General features: G+C 37.9%; 1 protein-coding gene across 3 annotated transcripts in view; it reads left to right on the top strand.

Annotated features, from left to right (window-relative positions):
• The window catches only part of YAF2 (YY1 associated factor 2), an 83483-nt gene extending 60443 nt beyond the window's left edge, over nt 1–23040 (top strand). Inside the window, exons 3-4 of one of the 3 annotated variants that reach the window (XM_012638502.1) lie at nt 20316–20468; nt 21234–21897. In XM_012638502.1, coding sequence (XP_012493956.1) covers nt 20316–20468; nt 21234–21471 — 391 coding nt within the window. In that variant the 3' untranslated portion in view covers nt 21472–21897. Of the gene's footprint in view, nt 1–20315; nt 20469–21233 lie in introns of all 3 variants that reach the window. The other 2 variants (XM_012638503.1, XM_012638501.1) reach the window with 2 other exon arrangements.
• Nucleotides 23041–24397: the final 1357 nt, after the last annotated feature.

Genomic DNA, 24397 nt, shown 5'->3' on the forward strand with positions numbered 1-24397 from the left:
TCCCGAGTAGCTGGGACTACAGACATGCGCCACCATGCCCGGCTAATTTTTTCTATATATTTTTAGTTGTCCAGATAATTTCTTTCTATTTTTAGTAGAGATGGGGTCTCGTTCTTGTTCAGGCTGGTCTTGAACTCCTGACCTCAAGCGATCCTCCCACCCTGGCCTCCCATAGTGCTAGGATTACAGGCGTGAGCCACCGCACCCGGCCCAAACTAGGCTATTTTGAGGTACTATTCAGTATCCAAGTGGAGATGTTAAGTAGGCAGTTGTGAGTCTGGAATTTAGGGGGGACATTAGGGCTAGTGATATAAATTTTTGAATATCAGTGTATACATTGGTTGTTCTCAACCTTGGATACACCTTAGAATCAGCTTGAGAACTTTTAAAAAATTTGAGCCTGGCCCCACCCACACAGTCTTATTTAACTGGGATCCAGACATTCTTGTTTTAATTTGATCAATGGTTAGGTTAAAAAAGTTTAAGACAGCTTTTATTGAGGTATAATTGACATATAATAAACTGCCCATAATTAAAGTATACAATTTAATAAGTTTTGACATGAATACACCCACGAAACCATCACCATAATCAAGATAGTGAACGTATCCATCATCTCCAGAAGTTTCTTTATACCCCTTTTCAATTCCTTCCTAATATACATACCCCTCTTCATCTCTGGTTGCTAGGCAACCACTGATCTGCTGTCACTGTAGATTAGTTTGCATTTTTTAGAATTTTACCTGAAAAGAATTATGTAGTACATACTCACTCTTTATGCAGCTTCTTTCACTCAATATAGTTCTTTTTCAGCTATGTTATTGAGTGTCAGTAGTTCATTTCTTTTTGTTGAGTAGTATCCCATTGTACGGATGTACCACAGTTTCTTTATACGTTAACCTGTTGATGGACATTTGGGTTGTTTTCAGTTTTTGGCCATTAAAAATAAAGCTGCTAGGAATGTTCATATACACGTTTTTGTATGGACACATATTTCTTTCTCTCTGGGTATGTATCTTGGAGTGGGATGCATACGAAGCATATTTTTTCATGTTTCAACATGAAGGATTTTGTGTGTATATGTGTATCTTTGAGGAAAGCTTTTATGCACAGAAGGATTATTTAGCAACTACTTTCATTATTAAAATTAATATTCAATTTATTTCAGTTTAAAAATCTAGTTTTTTCTTAAATGTTATTTTTACAAATATTACTCTATTTATAAAATTTGGCAAAATTTAGCTTTTGTATTCTAAGCATAGTTATTTTCTAAAAGCATTGCAGGTGAATTCCAGTGTGGATCTAGGATTGAGAACCATTGTACAGATGATATTGAAAACCAAGGACTGAATGAGGTCACTTAGAGTAGCACTTCTTCTCAAGCTTTAGCATGCATAAAAATCCCCATGGTTCTGGGGCAAGACCTGAGAATTTGCGTTTTTAAGCAGCTCCCAGGTGTTGATGCTATTAGTGGGTGGACCACACTTTGAAGTAGCACTGGTCTGGAGGGTTAGTGTAGATAGAAGAGGTATTTGAAGACTTAGTCCTGGGTCAGTAACTCCAATTGGGAAGAGGGTGAGGAACCAGTAAATGAGACTACGCAAGAGTAGCTGGTGAGGCAGGAGAAAAGTGAAAAGGGTGTGGTGTCTTAGAGGCTGAGTGAAAAAAGTTCCTCCCTGAAAGGAAGGAAAGGATAAACTCAGTTAAATGCTGCTTGAAAAGGCTAAGGTGAAGACTACGGTTGCCTGTTGGATATGCCAAAGTAGTTGTTGGTGACCTTGAAAGAAATAATTTTGCTAGAAAGGTAAAAGGACAAGAGCCTGATTGATACAAGCCTATGAGAGAGTGGGAGAAAGAAGTGCAGAGAGTGAATATAGACAAATCATTTGAGGCTTGTCATGGAAAAGAAAACAGAGAAATGAGACAGTCACTAGAAAGGGACATGGACTCATGAAAGAATTTTTTCCCTCCCTTCCTCCCTTCTTTCCTTCTATCCTTCCTTCCTTCCCTCCCTTCCTTCCTTCTTTCCTGAATTATGGTAATGTGTTTGTGCGCTGACAGGAATAACCTAGTAGAGAAGAAATATTGTCGAAACAGCAAAGAAAGGAGATCAGTGACATGAGTGGTATCATGGAGAAAGTATACAGTGGGCAGAGATAGATGGCTTAAATAGGAATATGGATAGGGGAGGGAAGTCAGAGTATATGGGCACAGACAGGAGGGTGTGGACATTTTAATTAAATGGCTTCTATTTTTTCTGAGAGAGAAGAATTAAGGTCACCCCTTGATAAAATGGCACATGATAAAAGTAAATTTTGTTCAGTGCTCTGTTTCCAGTACTTTGAAGAGTGATTGGCACTTAGTGAGTACTTAGTAAATATTTGTTAAATAAATGTAAGGAAGAGTAATCTTGGAGGGGAGAAGGTGAGGAATCAAGTAGATAAGGCCACTGTTGGGTTAGGCGAGAGCAGTGTTAGAGAGAAAAAGAAGAACAGTTCCAATAATATGGAGGAAAAATTGAAAGGACCTGATGTTTATTTGGATAAGAGGAAGGAAAGGTTGAGGTGACCTATTTGTAGTCCTGAAAATTGTCCTTAGTCTTTCAAATTAAGTGAAAATATAATACCAAACTGATGTTACTTCATGACTTGAGAGATTTTTCAGAGAATTACTGAATATGCTAACCTAGTTTTTGTAAAACTGATGTGTGAGTAATCTGTTTTGTCTGTGTTTACCAAGGACTAGTAATCAAACCTTCTCTGCTACCACCTCCCAGGAGTTTATGGAAAATTGTGTTCTGGTCTTCTGCAGAAGTGTTTGATATTGAAAATTAAATAGTCCTTGGAGCTGGGCGAGGTGTCACGCACCTGTAGTCCCAGCTACTTGGGAGGCTGAGGTGAGAGGCTCACTTAAACCTAGGAGTTGGAGGTTGTACTGTGCGATTATCATGTCTGTGAATAGCCACTGCCCTCCAGCCTGGGCAACATGAGATCCCATCTCTAAAAAAGGTGTGTGTGTGTACGTGTATGTATATGTATGTACATTGCAGCGTAGGCACGCCCAGCCGCTGGCGCTTGGGGAAAGTCCGGGCAGGTGGCGCCGGGGGCGGCGGGAAGCCCGGCGGCTGTTGCTCACTCTCGCCTTATTTCTCCTCTTTCTTGGTCGGCACCCAGTGTGTCATGGTGCCCCGCGGGGCCGGGCGCTGCTGCCACAGCCGCCGCTGCGGGTGGGACAGGAAACTACGCGCCCAGGCCGCCATTTTCCATTCCTTGCTAGCCGCGGCAGGATGGCGAGGAAAAAGTTTGGGGCGGAGGCGGTGTCATGTGGGACTGAGCAGGCGGAGCATCGCGGACTAGATGGGAAGAGCTGAGAGTGCGGGGGAGTGGCGAGACAGCCGTGACCCCGCTCGATCCCAGCGTGCCCCGCCGCACTCACCTAGCGCACTCGCAGGGCTGTCTCTTCACTTTCTGTTACAGCAAAGCTGATCGAGAACAAACCGAATGGCACAAAAAGGGTGGAGAGAACCAGGTTTATTTACGCCGGCGGGCTCAGAAGGGGCTTGCTACCAAATTTTGAGTCCGGAACAGGGAGTGTAGCAGTCTTTTATAAAACATTTCGTTTTAGGGAGGGTGTAGGGCACAGTTACAATGTGGTTATCTTTAGTGGGGCAGGGTCTCTAGCGACCCCAGTTCCTGATATAGAGTTTCTGCAGAATTTCTTTCTGCCTTATCTTACCATGGCAGAAGTTGCTGCAAGCAGTTTACAGAAGCAAGAGCGGCAGCAATTTATCAGTTACTTAGGGGGTTATTCATGGGAGGGGTTTTGCTTAGTGGAATTTTCCTTTTCTCTGTCATTTCCAGGAGCTTTCCTTGAGTTGGGAGCCCTCGGGGACTGGATCTCACATGGCCCCCAAGGGACCATAACAACTGCAGTAGGCCTGGAAGCTGTCAAGGGTTGGAGGGATGAAGGTGAAAAGGAGTAGCCACAGGGCCTGGGAAAGGCCAGGTGCACCACTGTTCTGCTGGAGAATGTATATCACCTGTTCTTGGGGCCACCCTGACGTGGGGCAATCTCTGCATTCCATCGCGAATGCAGATTAAGCAAGCAATTTGGAATGACTGAGAGAGAACTTGCTGTGTTTGAGAGGATAATGTATGATGTAAGGGTCCTGGTAAATCAACCGCAGATTCATAGAGAAGCCCTGTTTTACTGATTAGGAACTTAAATCCCACAGAGGGAAATGGCCTGGGCTTACCTCTCACACTGTGTTCCCTGGAAGCCTTCTGTGGAAACCAAAAACCTCAGGGGCTCAGACCCTGTAGTCATGGCCTGGTGACTCTGACCCCTTGAAGGGGAAGCAGCTATGAAGGGGCTGTCCAGGAGAAGTAGAGTGCTCCAAGATGAAGGACATGGTGGCCTGACTTGCTTTGGTTCAGGAAGGACTTCCCTGAGAAAACAATATAAGCCCAGGCTTTAAGGATATGCAGAAACCACCTAAGTGAACTGGAGGAGGAACAGCTTGTACAAAGGCCCTGGGTGGGAAAGAGCACAAATACTTCAAAGAATTCAAAGGCCAGTATGGCTGAAGCATAGGGAACAATAGGAAAGTGGTACAAAAATGAGGCTACAGAGGTAGAAAAGGCCCTTAATTGGTCTGCTAGGAATTTGGAATTCTGCAAAGAAAACCCGGAAAACAGATTTTGGTGACACTTACCTTCTATTTAATGTCCAGTTTCAGTTGTGCTTGTGTGGGTCCATGTGGGTAGAGATGGCATGTTGCAATGAAAGACCAGGGGCTGAGAGTCTTGCAGACCTGAGAGGCTTGGCCTTGCCTTGGCCAGCTGCATGACCATTCTTCTGTTTCTGGCCATTCTTCTGTTTCTAAACCTTCGGGTTCTGCTATTCCTACATATGAATTAGGGGTAGTAATACCAACCTCACAGTTAGTCTGACCATCATCGGAGGAGGTGTGCTTGCACATGGAAGGCATTGTAACTGTGGTGAGATGGGCTTCCTCATCTGATCCTACCTCCAGGTTCTTTGTTTGATAACCTTATGGTTCACATTTTCTGGAACAGTTGCCAGTTTTACTCTGATTAAGGTGACCTATTGAATCTGTAAGTGTGGTGCAGGATTTGTATACTTTTATAAGACCGTCATGTAAATAAATTTATAAATCAGGAAAAAATATAGCATAGATTTGTAAGTGCACTTAGGCAAGTGATAAGAAGAAAGAGTACGTTGAAACTGAGGGATAAATTTAATTGGTATGATGTAGATACCACAGATTAGCAGTTTGGGATTTATATGCCTCAGAGCCGCACATTGAGCAAGATAACTGGGAGATGTAAGGATGAGTACTGAGCAAATGCAGACTCAGAGGTCTCCACCTCAACTTCATATACAAATTATAGGGTTTTTTTTTTTTCAGTTTTGTATATGGAGATTTCTTTGTAAGGTTAGCATGATGATTCTGCTGCAAAAACAATAGCAACAATTTGAATAGCATGACTATAGTTAATATTTGAATTTTGCCAAAAGCCAAATAGTGCTGGTATTAGCAGAGAAAATTATTTCATTATTTCAAGGTGGAGAAAATGACCTAGGGCACTTTTTAAAAGTAATCAATTGTTATAGAAAGGCAGATGTACATTAAACCCTTATTCCATTTCCATGAAAAAAGAATGACTCAGAAGCAAGATGTAGGGGCCAGGTGTGGTGGCTCACACCTGTAATCTTAGCACTCTGGGAGGCCAAGGCAGGAGGATCATTTGAAGTCAGGAGTTCAAGACCAGCCTGAGCAAGAGCAAAACCCTCTCTCTACCAAAAATGGAAAAAATTAGCCAGGGAGGATGGTGAGAGCTATAGTGTCAACTATTTGAGAGGGTGAGAGAGGAGGATTGCTTGAGCCCAGGAGTTTGAGGTTGCAGTGAGCTGTGATGACGCCACTGCATTCTACCCAGGGCAACAGAGCGACAGAGCGACTCTGTCTCAAAAGAGAAAAAAAAATCAACGAGATGGAATTAACAATTGTTTTCAAGAAAATGAATCCCTGAAAGTTAGCACCTAGTCAAATCAGTGTTCACAATTAACAGCTGTATTTACATATCAGATTTTTTTTTTGATATTACAATATTTTTTTTTTAAATTCCAGGGTATTGTGAGGGTACAAACATTATGGTTACACTTTATGTCTTTTTCTCACCCAAGTGCGGGTTAAAGGCATGCCCTCCCCCCCTACAATGCTCCCCATGTCCCTTAGTTGTGGATTCCCCTCCACCCCCGTCCCCCTATTCCCTAGAGAGTATTTCTGCCATGTGATCACCCTAGTGTTGATCAGTTAGTACCAATTTGATGGTGAGTACAAGTGGAGCCCTTTCTGCTCTTGTGGTGCCTCACTTTGGATAATGGGCTTAAATTTAATCCAGGAAAGTATAAGAGGTGCTAGATCACTGTCGTTTCTTATGATTGAGTAATATTCCATTGTAAACATGTACCAAATTTTAATAATCCACTCATGGATTGATGAGCACTTGGGTTGTTTCCACATCCTTGCAATAGTGAATTGTGCTGCCATAAACATCGAGTGCAGATGTCTTTATTGTAGAATGTTTTGTGCTCTTTTGGGTAGATGCCTAATAGTTCTATTGCTGGATTGAATGGTATTTCTATTTTTAGCTCTCTGAGGTATTTCCAAATTCTTTTCCACAGAGGTTGCACTAATTTGCAGTCCCACGAACAGTGTAAGAGTGTTCCTGTCTCTCCACATCCTCACCAGCATTTGTTATTGGGATTTTTTTGATAGAGGCCAATCTCACCGGGGTTAGGTGATATCTCATTGTGGTTTTGATTTGCATTTCTCTAGTGATTAGAGATGTTGAGCATTTTTTTTATATGTTTGCTGGCCATTATTCTGTCTTCTTTTGAAAAGTTTCTGTTCATGTCCTTTGCCCATTTGTTGATAGGGGTTGTTTGATTTTTTTTTTGGTTTCTCTTCAGATTGTGTAAATCTTTCACCTTTTACATATCAGATTTAACTGGTATTTATAATGATCAGCAATATCAAAAAATGTTTGTTGAACATCTGATACTTGTAAGATCTGTTGTACTGGATGTTAGGGATACAAAACTAGGTGAAGCATAATCTTTTACCATGTAGGGATTAGAGCCCAGTTGATGGGGAGACAACACAGCCATGAAAGGATCTGTAGCATTGCAGAAGACCAAGATGCTGCAGGGGTCCTGGGAATATTTGACACATACTTCTTTTCTAAATATTCTAACCATTTAAAAAAAACCCAAATAACATTATATAAATGTGTTTTATGCAACAAATTTCAACATGCACAGAGGGAAGACCACTAATACTAATTAATTTATTTTGCAGATTAAGATACTCTTTTAAAAACATTTTTCAAAGTGAAGTAGCAAATCTTTTATTTGTATTTCACAAGCATGGTGAAAAAAGACACATAGCGCTGGCAAAATTTTTTTTTTTTTTTTTTTAAATGTTAACTTTTATTGGGTTGATCTAAGGGGTCAATGAGATGATAGATAAAAACCACTATAACACTTAGCACACAGTATGCACTTCATTATAGTAGCATGTGCACAACAGTAATTTTTATGTCATTTCTGACATGTGTTGTCTCCATAAATTAGAAGCTACTAATTATTTTCCGAGTTCTAGAGACTGCTACTGCCTGACAGTTTGTCAACACCAGATTCCTAGGTTGAAATCCTAACACCCAAGGTGATGGTTTTAGGAGATCGGACCTTTGGGAGGGTAAAGCCATCATGACTGGGACTAGTGTCCTTATAAAAGAGAACTCACAGCGCTGGCTCTTCCCTTCTGCCATATGAGGACATGGTCAGAAGGTACCTGCTTTGAACCAGGAAGTGGGTCTTCACCAAATACCAAATCTGCCAGTGCCTTGATCTTGGACTTCCCAGCCTTCAAAACTGTCAGAAATAAATTTCTGTTGTTTATAAGCTATTCAATTTATGGTATTTTTTTATAATAGCTAAAACAAACAAAGACAGAGAATATGATTCAAAGTTCTCTATATTTACAACCATGAAGTTACTGTTTAAAGGAACCCTAGACCCTCATGGATACCACGAGCAGCTTATAAGCTGATTTGATAGGCCGCAAGAATTGCCAAGGGGGTGCCTAGAGATAGGCGTGCCTCCTGCACTGGTTTTCTTTCTAGCTGCAGTGTAGTATTAATGCACGATTATGTGCCGTTGTGTACATTGAAAAATTTACTTGAAAAGTAATCCATGGTTTAAATATTATACCGGCGTCTAATGCCTAAAGAATTAACATTTCCCCCCCCGCATCTGTTCCCACATAACGTAGCTAGACATTTGTATGTTCCTCTTTGGCACAAACAAGAATACCACCCACTATTTTATGTAACAGTGACAGAGGATTGTGGGAATCCTTGTTAATTAAGTCATTCTTCAAGAAACCTACACTCCTTGAGAATGCAATAGCTTCGTGATTTAAATGATGCTTCTAAGAAGAGACAGGTGGCACGCATTACCCGCGGTAACCTACCACCCAATCAATTCTGTGCTTCCAGTGCACCACGTTCAGTTCTAGAATGTTTACTGTGCTCACACTTGACGACTGGCTAGTAGAGGCTGGCAACAGGTCTCTTTAGGCTGACGTCATTTCTCTATACATTTCGTGTATTATTTGAGGGTTTGAACCTAGATTTCGTGGAGAGGCAAGACGAAAAACAGAAAAATCGTACCTGCTTGGGGGTCGAAGAAGCCGCCAGGGGCTTCGCCCTCTTACGTGGAGGGTGAAGCGCCCCCACCTGCTCCCGCTTCTGAGGGAAGGCGGAGAAGTCGCCAGGTACGTGGACAAGTCCCCAAGTACGTGGAGAAGTCGCCGGGTCCGCCTTCGCGGATCCGGTCCGCACTGACTTAGCTTTTTGGACTGTCCGGAGCTTGCCATAAGCGCCCCAGCACCGGCAACTTCGGAGATAAGCCGCTAAGGAATTTAAAATGGACCACTCTTCACCCAGAGCTGGCACTAGCGCATCCGAGCACACAGTAGCAGCTGATGCAGCTTTAGATGCCCGCTGTCCTATATCTGGCAAAATTTTTTAATCACCATTTTTCCTCTTCCACTTCTTCCCTCGCACAATAGTTTTGCTCACAAGCTACATTCCTCAAACCCTCTCCAACCCACACAACAAAACAAAACTGGTTTTAACAGTTTCTCTCTAACTTCCTTTCCTTCTGATTCTTCATCACAAAAATCTTAGAATATAATCTGTCAAAGAGCCACCTTGGAAAGCCCAGGAAGGGAAAAAATTGAGTAGGCCAGGCTATAGCATGGTCCTAGGGAGAATGGGGAGGGGGAATCTAGGGTATTTTACTTAGTAACTTACATCCCCTTCATGCTCGTTAACCCTTTGTAGGTTTCGTGGGTACGAAAGCTCTCTGTGTCTTTAGGTTGAGAGCTCCAAATGTATTTTTTTTTAAAAGCTTATAATTCATATACTGTAGGATTTACCCGGTTAAAGTATACAATTCATTGATTCTGTCTGTTCACAGAGTTGTGCAACCATCCCACAATCTAATTTTAGAATATTTTCATTAGGCCAAAAAGAAACCTTATATCCATTAGCAGTTACTTCCCATTCCATTCCATTCCATTGCCCTGGGCAACCACAAATCTACTTCCTGTCTCTATGGATTTGCCTATTTTGGACATTTCATATAGATGGAATCATACAATAATATGTGGTCTTGTGACTGGTGCATAATACTGTATTTCCAGAAGATTCATCCATGTTGTAGCATCTGTCAGTACTTTATTCCTTTTTATGGTTAAATAATATTCCATTGTATGGGTATATACCACATTTGACTTATCCATTCATCAGTTGATGGACATTTGGGTTGCTTCCACTTTTTGGCTATTAGGGATAATGCCACTATGAACATTCACGTACAGGTTTTTGTGTGAACGTATGTTGTCATTTCTCTTGGGTGTAGACTTGATTAATTCATTCCTGTGCAGACCTCAGAATGACACTTAAGCTATCTTTGGACTTCTGTGTTTTTCAGCCTCTTTTAAATATGTCCTCAATTAGGAATATTGTAGCTCTGTGCTAGTCTTTTTTAAAAATTCGGATCTCATGTTGGCACACATAAAATTGTGTGGCATCTAAATTGATTCACCACTGTAGCACACATATGCCTCAGTTGAAGCACATTTGAGAAGGCTCTAGCCCGTTCACTGATGGTTCATGGTATCATCATGGTTTAGTACACAGTAGACTATAATGAATGGATGTAAAAGATTTCAAATCTTGATACTTTTATATGCCTTCTGTCTCTTGTGATAAAGAATTTGAGTGGTTTTTAACTACTGCTAATGGTTCAACTTTAAACCAAAATTCCCTGTATTTTTCTTTCAAGCTTCTAAATTCCTTTAATTGAGGACCATTCCAAGATTAATGAATCCTCACCGTGTTGCCCAGGCTGGAGTGCAATGGCTATTCACAGGAGTGATCACAGCTCACTGCAGCCTCAAACTCCTGGCCTCATGCGATCCTCCTGCCTCAGCCTCTCCAGTAGCTAGGACTGTAGACACACAACACCATGCCCAGTTAGGGCATTACCTGTTTTAAAATACTATAATATTATAGATAAAACTAAACAACTCCTGACCACTTTTGTTGCCCCTATGTACTCTCTGACTTCCCTGCCGTTTAGAGTTGATATTGGGGGAAAGACAGGAATATGTTTTTATTCTTGTTGAATATGGATAATAGTGATACTATTGGAGTGGTAGAGCTACAGGACTAAATTTTAGGAAGAGGCAGGGGTAGAGATATATTGTAGAAATGTTCTATGTGGGGAAAACAGATGTAACTCTTAGAGTAATGAGCTCCCTGAACAGAATATAAACCAGAATCCAACACAAATGTCAAGTACTCTTTGCTATCATTATCATATATGAGATAAATTAGCATGTTTTGAGGGAGAGTAAAGAATTATTTTAAAAAGGGAAAGATTGAAGATTCAGAAAGGAAGAAGTGCTGTTTCATTCATTCAGCAAACATCAGGCTCTGAGCTTGATGTACCAGTGTTTCAAACATGAAAAGACAACAGGCCCAAGCTGGTGGCTTATACCTGTAATCCCAGAACTTTTGCAGGCCCAGGTGCAAGGATCACTTGAGGCCAGAGTTTGAGACCAGCCTAGGCAACATAATGAAACCCTGTCTCTACCAAAAAAAAAAATTAGCTGGGTGTGGTGGTGTGCCTGTAGTCCTAGCTACTCAGGAGGCTGAGGCAGGAGGATTGCTTGAGCCCAGGAGTTCAAGGCTATAGTGAGCTGTGATCGCACCACTGCACTCACAGTCTAGGGGACAGAGAGAGAGAGACCCTCTCTCTTAAAAGAAAAAAAAAAAAGACAGTCATCCAGGAGCTTGCAGACATGCATACAGTTACAGTGTTATGTGACTGACTTATTTATCAAAAAGGCATAACATAAATTTAGTATCTTAATCATTTTTAAGTGTGTGAAATTTTATAACAGAAAGAACAGCACTGATAAAGGCAGGAGGCTGGGAAAGAGCGTTTTGTATTTGAAGAATGACTAGTAGTTCAGTATGGCAATATTGTAAGGTTCATAGGAGAAGAATTACAGAAGAGAAATCTGTAAAAGGGTGTATATCATACCAAGTAATTTAGCAGATAGTTTTTGGGAGTACTGAAGAATGTTGAGAAAGAGAATGGCATGATCAGACTTTTTTTATTTTAAGGAATGATAATCCTGCTTAGTGGTGTGGAGGTAATTTGGGTGGACAGTAGGTTTTCATTACCTTTTACTGCGATTGGTGACAAAGTAGTGTAAAATGCCCAGGTTTTTCTCTTGGCTATGAGTTTGGGAAATGATCCTTTGAGGATAGCAAGTTGTGAGGGCAAATTGTGAATTCAGGTTATAAACAAGTAGAATTTGAGATGCCTATGCTTTATCCAAGCAGATACATCTAGTAGGCAGGTATATATACTGATAAGAGTTTAAGTAAGACTTGGGATATAGTAACATTAGGAGATACTCACTTGTGGTTGGTTTTTGAAACCTTAAACTTAGATGAAATTGCCCTGTGAGAACTTGTGTACATGAGAAGAGCAGAGGTTAAGAACAGAACAGTGAAGTAACTCCAATGTTTAAGGGGCTGGAAAAGGAAGTACAGAGATTAGAGGAGGATAGGTATAAGAAAACTGAGAAGCTACTTACTGCGGAAGATAGGAAGAATAAGAAAGTAGAACCATTGTTCTATGGCTATGGTATAAGAGGATGTTAAATAGCGTCATGATACAGAGAGGTCAAATAAGATGAGGACTGAAAGGTATCCTTTGGTTTTAACATACTTAGTGACCTTAGTATGGTTTTGTTGGTGTACAGGAAAGACAGATTTGGAAAGAAAGTAGAAGTGAGACGGAGATAACTGAGAGTAGCTGGTGTTTTCAAATTCTGGAAGAAAAGAGGAGAAAGGTAGGTCAAGTAACTGGAAGGGATTAAGGGGGGATTTTTTTTCTCCTAGATGAAAGAGACCTAAGTATATTTCTCTGTCTGGGGAAAGGAGTATAAGAAGTATAATACTCTTTTTTTGAGGGGGCGGGAGGTAGAAACACCACAATATTTACCACATTTAAAATAGTAATTGTGACTTTTTAAACTTACTAAATTGAAATGCTAATTAAACATTTATTTAGAAAATCTTAATTTTTTTTTTTTATTCATCACCTTTGAGTTCATGCCTTATTTTTTTTTTTTTTTTTTTAAGAGATGGGTTCTCACTCTTTCACCTGGGTTAAAGTGCAATAGTGCAGTCATAACTCACTGTTACCTCCAGCTCCTGGGCTCAAGTGATCCTCCTGCCTCAGCCTCCCGAGTAGCTGGGACTGCAGGCACAGGCTACCACACCTGACTAATTTTTAAATTTTTTGTAAAGATGAGGTCTTGCTATGTTGTCCAGGCTGGTCTTGAACTCCTGGCCTCAGGTGATCCTCCCACCTTAGCCTCCCAAAGTTCTAGATTACGGGCATGAGCCACCCTGCCCAGCTAAGTATGTTTTTTAATACTTATGCAGGTCATTTCAACCAAATAATAGGTCATTGTACAAGCATGCCCTTAGGTCCACAGTTTGTATGGTAGATTTCTGCTTACTGTACCTCCTGTGGGAATGGTAGTTTGTTTCTGTGAATGGAATATTCATTCTCTCTCTCTCTCTCTCAAGGCAAAATTGTGTTTAGAGGGATTTTGATAGTTTTGGGGAAGACAGCTAAGTACCAGGTTAGATTCTATATTTTCTGTAATGTAAGATAATCATTTTTTGAAAAGGATATAAAGAGGAAGCCAGACCTCCTCAAACTGAATCACGCTACTTAAATTATATCACATAAAATTTGTCTTTTTTTCCCTGAGGTATAAGTCATGGGAAAATTTGACAGGAATGTTGTGGAATTTTATGTTGAGACAAAACTATAACAATCTGAGATTTAAAAATATCATGCCATCAATATATACTTGTGTATTATTCATAAATATTCTTTAATTAAAGTATTTTATAGCTTACAGTATTTTTTAAATATTCATTATTTTACTTGATTCACCCAATAATCTTGGGAGGCAGTCAAAGCTGGAGATCTGGAAATAAAGCCAGAAGGTAGACTTGACCCGTGTCTCCCATCTCATGGAAATTCACAGTAGGAGGAAATGCAAGGGCCAAAAGAGGTTTAATTTAAAAAAAGAAAAGGAAGCGAAAGAGACATTAAAAATTAAAATTGAAAGTTAAATAAGAGGGATACTGCTTTATAGCTACAGAAATGTTAAAATATATTGTAGTAGGTTGACCAAAAGGGAAGGACTCCTTATTATCCAAGATGTTTATTCTTGGTAGTCCTAGAAACCTTTCTTCTTTCTTGCTGAGCAATTTTCTGATATTGGAGGAGAATTAAAGTTACCAGACAATACAGTACAGAAAGGAAGGGAAATTAGGAATTTTTAACAAGTATTCATTGAAATTCAGTTTTATGCTATTATAAATAGTTAAGAACCAAAAATGGTTATTATAATATGGTAGCACTTAAAGAATTAGTTACAGAATATGTGTATTGTCCTAGTATTATTAATAGATACACAAATGATTTTTTGTTCTTAAATTGGACCCAATTTTAGTTTTTGAGTTCTTTTTTGAACAGTTCTATTTGTAAGAATTGGTATTTTGTTTTATTCTTTCTTCGAGATCATCAAAGAAGGAGAAAATTTCTTGTTTTTTACAGCTGCCATTATGGATCTTTGGGGCCCTTTTCTATATCTAGCATGTATAATAGAATCTTAATGGTTTGATTTTTCCTGTATCTTGAGATAATTTGCTGTTTTTTCATCCTAGGAATTATTTTATTTTTACTGATCAATTATTCCCAACTATATTTAAAAAGAGACCAAAATAATAAGAAAACAGAAAAATGATGGAATCATGTAGGAGGATGCAGTTGTGAAATAAATCATTGCTATTGTGTCATCTTTCAAGAAAGTATAAAAGAGTCTAGAGACAGCATTTTTGTAGTTTTCACCTCCCCTTCCCCCCCACCTCTGTTTTTTGGCTTTCATTGAAAACATTTGAGAATTCAGAAAATTTCCTTATTTATTCACAATGACAAAGAGAGAAGAAAACTGACAAAGGAACATGTTTCGCAGTTATTCGATGAATCAGGAGATGAATGCAAAGAGATTGATAGCAGCACCCAAGATTGTAGTGATGTTGAAATTGACCATATGAGGGAAATCTCAAGACTGTGAGTCTTCAAATGACAATATCCTAGATCAGTTTTTCTGAAACTCAAGAATCAATATGGGAACAAATACTAATATTTCTGAGGACAAAAAGGAAATATGGTTTCTTGTATAAGTAGTCATTCAGGAGAAAGGATTTAATCATACAATATTTTGCAACAAGAACTTGGACCATCTTGTTTGCTTCAAGGATGTGTGACAGTATTCTTTCATCTTCTATATTTGGCATAAAAATTTACTTGACATAGGTCATAAGTGGATAGATGCCGAAGATAGGTATACATCATCTAAAAATGAAATTGTTGGTTAATTTGGGAGCAAAGAGAATGGCTGTCCTCTCTTTAAAAATTATGAGCTGTCATGGTTTTCAAAAGTAATGTATTCTATGATACAAGTGCAAGAAGAAGTGGAAGTAAAGATAAGCTAATATCTACTAGATGTACATTTGAAATTGGCAGTCAGCATTTACAAGATGAATGTGTTCCTAGGATTAGGACTAACAGTTGATGAGGAGTTAGTTACATTAAAAAAAAACTTTGGGCCGGGCGCAGTGGCTCATACCTGTAATCCTAGCTCTCTGGGAGGCCGAGGCAGGCGGATTGTTTGAGCTCAGGAGTTCGAAACCAGCCTGAGCAAGAGCGAGACCCCGTCTCTACTAAAAATAGAAAGAAATTAATTGGACAACTAAAGAAAATATTAGCCGGGCATGGTGGCGCATGCCTGTAGTCCCAGCTACTTGGGAGGCTGAGGCAGGAGGATCGCTTGAGCCCAGGAGTTTGAGGTTGCTGTGAGCTAGGATGATGCCACGGCACTCTAGCCCGGGCAACACAGTGAGACTCTGTCTCAAAAAAAAACGAAAAAAACTTTGTCCATTTCAGGTCTATATACCTTCAAAATCAAGTTATTATGGAAATATTGAATTTACTATATTTTAAAGTCTTCATAAAAATTTTAATACAGTTGTTTCATTGTTCCCTTATTCTGGAAATTATTCATAAAATGACTTAATATATATATAAAAAAACAAAAGGGTTCATGGTGATGGCTATTTTTCCTGATGTATTGACAATTTAAACATGAACAAAAGTTATTTCCAACTCTGTAATAAGTCATCCACCTCTTTTCTATATCATAGCATGTAGTTTTTTCTAATTCCCAGTGATTTTCATAAATTTTATTTTTATTTAGTAAGTTTACTTACCCATCCACTAAGTAAACTCCATAAGGGCAGGGACTGTGTTTGTCTTGTTCATGGCTAATCTCCATCATTTGACCTAGTGTCTGATACATGTAAGTGTGCAATAAAATTTGTCATATACGTGCTGCCTTATAAAATCTGCCCTTTGGTTAGATTTTTGGGCTTTTGTTAGCCAGGGTATCAACAGATCGACCATAGGTTTGGATTTAGTTCAGCCTTTTTTTACTCACTGAAATTTATGTGGGTTCAATTTACCATGTATTTTAGTGTAATCAAGCAGATTCTTTCTTTCCAAACTTTGATGAATGCTGCCTCTTTCAGAAAAGAATCATTGTTTTTAATTTTCTTTCTATTATCTATCTACCTGTCTGACTTGGCAAAGCTAAATTATGATGAGGTTGATCAAGCTTAAAGCATTATTCTTATAATATTTAGCACATAGTTAGAAATTGCATATATCAAGTCAACATGTATTGGCCTCCTACCCACATGGAATGTCAGACAGCTCTAAAAATAGTTTGTCTTGATGAATAGTAGATATCCATTAATTGGTTGTTGAAATAGTTGCCTTTTTGTTGCATTGCAGTAATTCAATAGACCTGCCAAACTTTATACAGTCTATTTGGGCTATATAGGAAAGATACATGGGAATCACCAAATTTATGGATACCATATCTCACAAGTTACAGCCTAATCATGACATATATGAATAAGTAGATGACGATGGAGTGCAACTGGGCAGTGACCGAACAGCACTTATTAACTAGATGACCTTTTTGTGCACATCAACTCCATATCACAGAACCTTTCTTATTACTAAAGGTGTACTGTCAAAACCATGAATAATAAAATCCCTGAACATAAAAAGGCATACTTAATGATAGTCTGCCCTTTATTTTATTTTATTTTTTTTTTGAGACAGAGTCTCACTGTGTTGCCCGGGCTAGAGTGCCGTGGCATCAGCCTAGCTCACAGCAACCTCAAACTCCTGGGCTCAAGCAATCCTACTGCCTCAGCCTCCCAAGTAGCTGGGACTACAGGCATGCGCCACCGTGCCCGGCTAATTTTTTCTATATATTTTTAGTTGTCCGATTAATTTCTTTCTAATTTTAGTAGAGACGGGGTCTCGCTCTTGCTCAGGCTGGTTTCGAACTCCTGAGCTCAAACAATCCACCCGCCTGGGCCTCCCAGAGTGCTAGGATTATAGGCGTGAGCCACCGCGCCTGGCCTGCCCTTTATTTTTTGAGTTAACTATTTCTCATCTCTAAAATCCCCTACTATCCTTCAGATTTTTCTCATCAAATAGAAAAGGGATCACAATTCTTAAGACCTCTGGAGACAGGAGAGCTTTCTTTTTAAATAGAGTATGGTAGAGTTGAGTTACTTTATAACATTGTAAGATGATCATCATAAGCTAGTCAGGCACAGTGGCTCATGCCTGTAATTCCAGCACTTTGGGAAGCCAAGGTGGGAGGATTGCTTGAGCCCAGGAGTTCAAGACCAGCCTGGGCAATACAGTGAGACCCCATTTCTACAAAATATTTTAAAATTAGCTGGGCTTGGTGATACGCACCTGCAGTCAGGAGGTATGCACCCACTTGGGAGGCTGAGGCAAGATCACTTGAGCCCAGGAGGTGGAGGTTGCAGTGAGCTGTGATCTCACCACTGCACTCCAGCCTGGGCAACCAAGCGAGAACCTGTCTCTAAAAAAAAAAAAATCATAAACTATGTTCCTCCTACCTTTAATGAAGTCTCTTTAATGCTCATTCAGCCGCTAAAGAGCAGCAGAGAACTTTATTTCAATAATTAAGCTACACATACACACACACACTCATGTTTTTTGCTGCTTTTCTCCCCAAATTGAACCAGATTAAATAATCCTAGAATTGAGGAGCAATGTCATAATCTTTAAGTGACAATCAACCCTCACTAAAATAAGAATAAAAGAATAGAATAGTTGTGTAGTACACATTTAGGAAAGCCTAGAATAAAAAGAGAAAGAGATATAACTACTTGGGAACAGAAAGATAACATTTTTTTATGTTCAAAAATTAACAAATTAACAACAAACACTAGGTACAGAGATTACATGATTGTTTATCAGACCACTAGTCTCATATTTCTACTTCCACTATAGTACCTTTCCATCTTTTTGAAAGTCAAGTCTGAATTTCTTCAGTGACCTCTCATCATTTAAGGGTGAATCAGATTCTTTAGCTTTTTATTACTAGGTCGCTTCCCATGTGTCCAGCTTGCTTTTTTCCATTTCTCTTCTGCTCCCTGCTCTCTATGTCAAACTTTATGGTATAATAGTACCAATATTCACCAAATACATTGTACTTGTTCATGTTTCTTTTCAAAGTGTGGTCCCCAGAAACATCAGCATAACTTGAAAACTAGTTATTCTAGAAATACAAATTCTTGGCTCCACCCCAAGACCTGCTGTATCAGAAATTGTAGGGAGTAGGGCTAAGCAAGCTCAACAAGCCTTCCAGGTGATTCTGATGTACCTTAAATTTGAGAGCCACTACCTTAATCCTTGTTTCTTTTTTAAGGTTAGACATTAATTACCATATTTTCAATATCACTTTTCATTTATGTGACTCTTAATTTGCACCTCTATCCCAGTGTCAGTCCTATTTTTTAAATTGTGTATTGGACATCATCCTGGATATCCTTCCAATTCTCAAGACTATTTAGGTTCTCAATAAAATTCATTATTTGTTTTGCATACTGTTTCTTATTTTCTCCCAGCCTTGCAGCTTTGAATCTTAGATTGTGCAATATTTTCTTATTATTTTCTATTTTGTTTAAGGAACAACAACAAAAAAAGATTTAAAAATTTTTTTAGAAGCAGGGTTTCACTCTGTTACCCAGGCTAAAGAGTACAGTGGCACAATCATAGCTCACTGCAGCCTAGAACTCCTGGGACCAAGCAATCTTCCTGCCTCAGCCTCCTGGGGTAGCTGAGATTACAGGTGTGAGCCATCACACCTGGCTAAAAAAATATTTTTAAACTCTACTAACCAAAATAGGGTCAGGATTTTTCAGCCAATAAAGTTACCATTATTTGTAGACCCATCTGTTAGAATGTATTTTTATCTCTCTCTCCCTTACTTCTTCCCTTCCTCCCCTCCCTTTTCCTTTTCCTTCTTTCTCTCTTAAGAACTTAAAGACTATTTACTTTGAATTTGACTTCAGTTGTCCAAGTTCTATCATAAAGCTGGAGGAGTCCTTGACCCTGGGCCAATAGGATGAAAGCTTATACTAGCATCAAAAGTTAAAACCAGGCAACATTTCAGATATTCCTGTACAGATCCTGCAGTAGGTTCTCAAGAAATATTTTTTAAATTAATAAGTTAGTAAGCAGATAAGTCTCCAAGGACTGGGCAGATCTCCAGGGTCAAAAGAGCATAGTGAGATTGTGGCTAGAGATGTAAGAAACTTCAAGGATTTAAGCAATAAGGAGTGAGAAATTTTGACTCTTAATAAATATTTGATAAATAAAAGATGTTAAAGGAAAGAATAAATAGCTATTGTCACAAATGGTTAGATACTTCCTTCTCTGAAGGAGGAAGGATAATCTAAAACACTATTTCAGTATAAACTTTCAAGTTTAATTTTTTAAATTTGTGTTTATATGTGTGCCTCCCATTTAGTTTGATATACATTTTAAATTTCTTATGTTGATTTATGTAACAGTTACATTCTAATGATTTGAAAGTATATCTAAGACTATGAATTTTTTTTTTTTTTTTTTAGACAGAATCTCACTGTGTTGCCCAGGCTAGAGTGCCATGGCGTCATCCTAGCTCACAGCAACCTCAAACTCCTGGGCTCAAGCGATCCTCCTGCCTCAGCCTCCCAAGTAGCTGGGACTACAGGAGTGTGCCACCATGTCCGGCTAATTTTTTCTATATATTTTTAGTTGTCTGATTAATTTCTTTCTATTTTTAGTAGAGACGGGGTCTCGCTCTTGCTCAGGCTGGTTTCGAACTCCTGAGCTCAAACAATCCACCTGCCTCAGCCTCCCAGAGAGCTAGGATTACAGGCGTGAGCCACCACGCCCGGCCTAAGACTATGAATTTTAACTGTTCCATTTTTGTTGAACAAGAAAGACAGTAACATATCTTTTAAATTGTATGTTTGAATTACCTTACATATGAGGAATTTTTATATTTGAAAATTATTGTTATATATCTATCCTCATAACGAGATATTCTTTCGTAAAGAACATATATCATGTTTTAATTTGAAAACCCTTTCTTTTTAACATACACACAGGAAGCCTCGACCTGTCTCCCAGTTGGTTGCACAGCAGGTTACTCAGCAGTTTGTGCCCCCTACACAGTCAAAGAAGGAGAAAAAAGATAAAGTAGAAAAAGAAAAATGTGAAAAGGAAACAACTAGCAAAAAGAACAGTCATAAGAAAAGCAGGTAAATTTGAAGAGTTTTATGACATATTTGAAATAATAAAATTAGCCATTTAATATTCTTTTTTAACATTGGTATACACAGAGTGAAAGTAGAAGATTTGATGTCCTTTATTATAAAGTATCATGAAAGTTTTTTCTGAATTTGATAGATACATTGAAAATGAAACACAGATGCCACAAATATAAGCTTAAATGTGATGCTTTTTTCTTTTTACTAGATTAAAAGATATTTATGTACTTTTTTATTCATAAAAAGCTATTTGAAAGCCAGGAATGGTATTCAGCATACTGAATAGATATTTGCGTGGCCTTTAACCAATCAAAATGGTCATGGGTTCAGTCAGAACAGTCATGACACCCTTATCAGTGAAGTAACAAACCTGCATATAGCTCAACTTCAACTTTTATCAACTTCCTCTATGGTGCAAATATTTCATTGTTGTCTAGAACATTTATTTTTATAAAATTAATAAGCTGTCTACAAAATTATGTTGTAGCTATAAATGCACAGTTAAAATACCACTATCAGGCTGTCACAGTTTTGTTTTGTTTTTGTCTCTTTGAAGAAGGTTCATGAATGATTGATTTGATTCAGGTTAATGATTTGAAACATTTGTTGATGTTTTTATGGCTGGTTACATATGAATCACTTTAAACATAGATATATTCATTTTGTTACTTTTACCTACTTTTGTTATTTGTTGTGTGCTCAGAAATTTGGTAGAGTGAAAAGCTAGTTTAAAATTTCATCATTTTTTGTGTTTAGGCCAAGATTGAAAAATGTGGATCGGAGTAGTGCTCAGCATTTGGAAGTTACCGTTGGAGATCTGACAGTCATTATTACAGACTTTAAGGAGAAAACAAAGTCACCGCCTGCATCTAGTGCTGCTTCTGCAGATCAACACAGTCAGAGTGGCTCTAGCTCTGATAACACAGAAAGGGGAATGTCCAGGTCATCTTCACCCAGAGGAGAAGCCTCATCATTGAATGGAGAATCTCATTAAAGTTTATTTTCTCCAATTTCTTAGTCACTTCTGTCCTACCATGCAAATAAATACACAGATTATGCCAAGAAGTACCACATTTTCATGACTAACACATTCATGCACAATCCATAATTTGAGTTTTACATAAAATAGAAATTTGTTAGAATCTGTTAGATTTTATTGCAATCTATGCCTACAAAACATTTCCATCCTTAACATTTTGGTCTCTGCAGTTAAGTGCCATGAAAATGTGGTTGAATTATTCATTATGCAGTGTTATTGGTAAGTCTGTTTTCACTTTTAGTTTAGTGAATTCTAACACATAATTCTTGAATTCTCTACTATTGGCATGTAACGACTTTAAATTTTTTATAACATAGTGCAAGCTGCCTAAATATGTATTTGAGAATTGTGAAACAAATAGTTATATGTATACAAGTCAAAGATCAACTTAATCAACTATTGCTGCAACAGGATTTTCTTAATGGTTATCCTCTTAAATACACCTGCTGGTACTTGGTGTGGTTAAATAGGAAAATTATTACTAAATAAAGAATTTGTATGAACCTTTGCCAATGTTTTTGACACGTTTTACTAAATTATTGTTTCTGAATTATGTTTCTGGTATTATCCATTTTTTGGATTTGTTTGCTTATTTTTCAAAACATTCATTTATTGTAATGTTTACTAGCAGATTAGTAAACAATAAAACATTGATTATTTAGCTTTGTATAATTCAGGTTTAGTGCTATTGTCATTGAACACTGGTATTTTCTGTATTATATAAAACATTAAAATTCAAATAATTATAAGCATTTGGCAAAAACAGAATAGAAAAGAAACTTGCCATATTTTAAAAGCTGCAATTTTAGAAAAGCTTTAACTTAATGATAGTTTTATCACTGTTTCCTTGTCCCAGACTTATCCAGGGTCATAGAAGTATGAATCTAAATACAGAAATGGTAATTGTTGCACAGAAATGAGAAATAACTAATCTTAAATCAGTTTAATTGGCTTCTTATTAAATATAACAATTCTTATGAAAGTCATAGTACCCTATTTTCAGACACAACTGCCAGCTTATGCATTTATCAATATCCTCAAAAAAAAAGTATTTACAGCCCCACTCAATATTATGTAAAATTACCAATAAAATATTTTTATGACTACAGATTTTGCATTTTTGTTTACAACTAATAAAGTGTTTTATGTTGTACTTAAAAATTCAACCTGGAAACCACACAGTACTTCTGAAATTCTCCTAGGGTCTCCTGCTTTCTCTTAACCATTTGCTTATTATATATCCACCTTTAGGAGACTTCTGAAATGTAAATGAACTTATTATAAAAATATAACTTGAATACAAAATATCACATAAAAGACATCATGATAACATTTGAAGAAGAAAATAAAACTGTAGACCCTGACAGTTGTGATATTTGGTGGTTTCACGTGGTAATGTAATTTTCTGTTTAATTCAAGTACTTTTTACAGGCACAATGGTACTGTCTTTTTTGTAAGATGCTAGTTGTGAAATAGTTAATTGCATACAGTAAAAGTCTGTGATTAAAACATTTATATACCTCATTCTTTAGTGTTATTAAATGAAAAATTAAAATTTGTGTTTATTATAAGATATTTTCAGTGGAATACTAAGTGGTTATGTTCTTTAAAAACATGAGTTTTTTTTTTGCCTTCTGTTTTTTTACGTTTCATATGTTTTATGTATTCATTTATGGAGATAGTAAAAATTGAAAATAATTGTAATAGGGAAAGTATTCTAAGTTTTTAAGTCAAAACTGTGCTTTAAAGGCATTGCATCTTGTGATGATCAAATACTTTCAGGTTGTATTTTAAATAAGCTGCAAGAAAGGAAAATCTGACAGAAGATGGGATTTTACCTGAATGGGACATACTCATCTACATAGGTGGGAAGACAATGTATTATGGCTAGTAGGAGTGATAACTGGCCTCTAGTGTTTGAATCCCTCTTGTAGAATGGAAGTGAGCTTGAGTAAATTACTCATCTATAAAACAGATAATGATAATCATATCTAACTTACAGGGTTGAGAGGATTATATGTCAATCCATATAAAATTATTATTATTTTATTTTTTGAGATGGAGTCTCGCTCTGTTGCATAGGGTAGAGTGCAGTGGTGTCATAGTTCACTGCAACTTTAAACACCTGGACTGAAGCGATCCTCCTGCCTGCCCCTCCATCTCCTTTCCCTCACCTTCCAGTAGCTTCCAGACTACAGGCTCAAGGCACCATGCCCAGCTAATTTTTCCTATTTTTGGTAGAGACAGAGTCTCACTTTTGCTCAGCCTGATCTCAAAATCCTGACCTGAAGGGATCCTCCTGGTCCAGAGTGCTATGATTACAGGTGTGAGTCACCACCACACCTGGCCAAAAATTTAATTTTGAAATATAGTAGGACCTTCTAACTTACATACTTTTGTATTGTTGGGAAATTTTTTATAACAAGCTTGTATTATATTCACAATTAAAAAGGAAGATACAAGTGAAAATATAATCAAAGTTCCTTCTCAAATCATAAAATATTATATTAATTCCTATGAATTTTAACAAAAGCCAGTTAGTGCGAACACAGATTCTAGCCTCACTGAAGTTGAAGTCCAGATAAAATTATTTATATGGACTAATTCAATTACCTGACCTATACTGGTTTTTCAGTAAATGTGAGCCTTTACTATCATAGGTAAAATCTCATTACAAAAATACAAAAATATTTTTGTAACAAAAATTATTTTCATGCCCTCTTGGATTGCCCAAAGGAATAGTGTTTTACAGTTTTCACTGAATTTTCATTGTAGCATCAGATGTTTGCTCTGGACCCAGAAAGACCATCTTTCCATAATTAAAGAACTTGATAGTATGTACCATTAGACTGGAAAAATGAACTAAGTTGACTATTTTGAA

This window comes from Propithecus coquereli, unplaced genomic scaffold (genome assembly GCF_000956105.1).
Source record: "Propithecus coquereli isolate 6110/MARCELLA unplaced genomic scaffold, Pcoq_1.0 Scaffold13, whole genome shotgun sequence".
NCBI classification, from domain to species: Eukaryota; Metazoa; Chordata; class Mammalia; order Primates; family Indriidae; genus Propithecus; species Propithecus coquereli.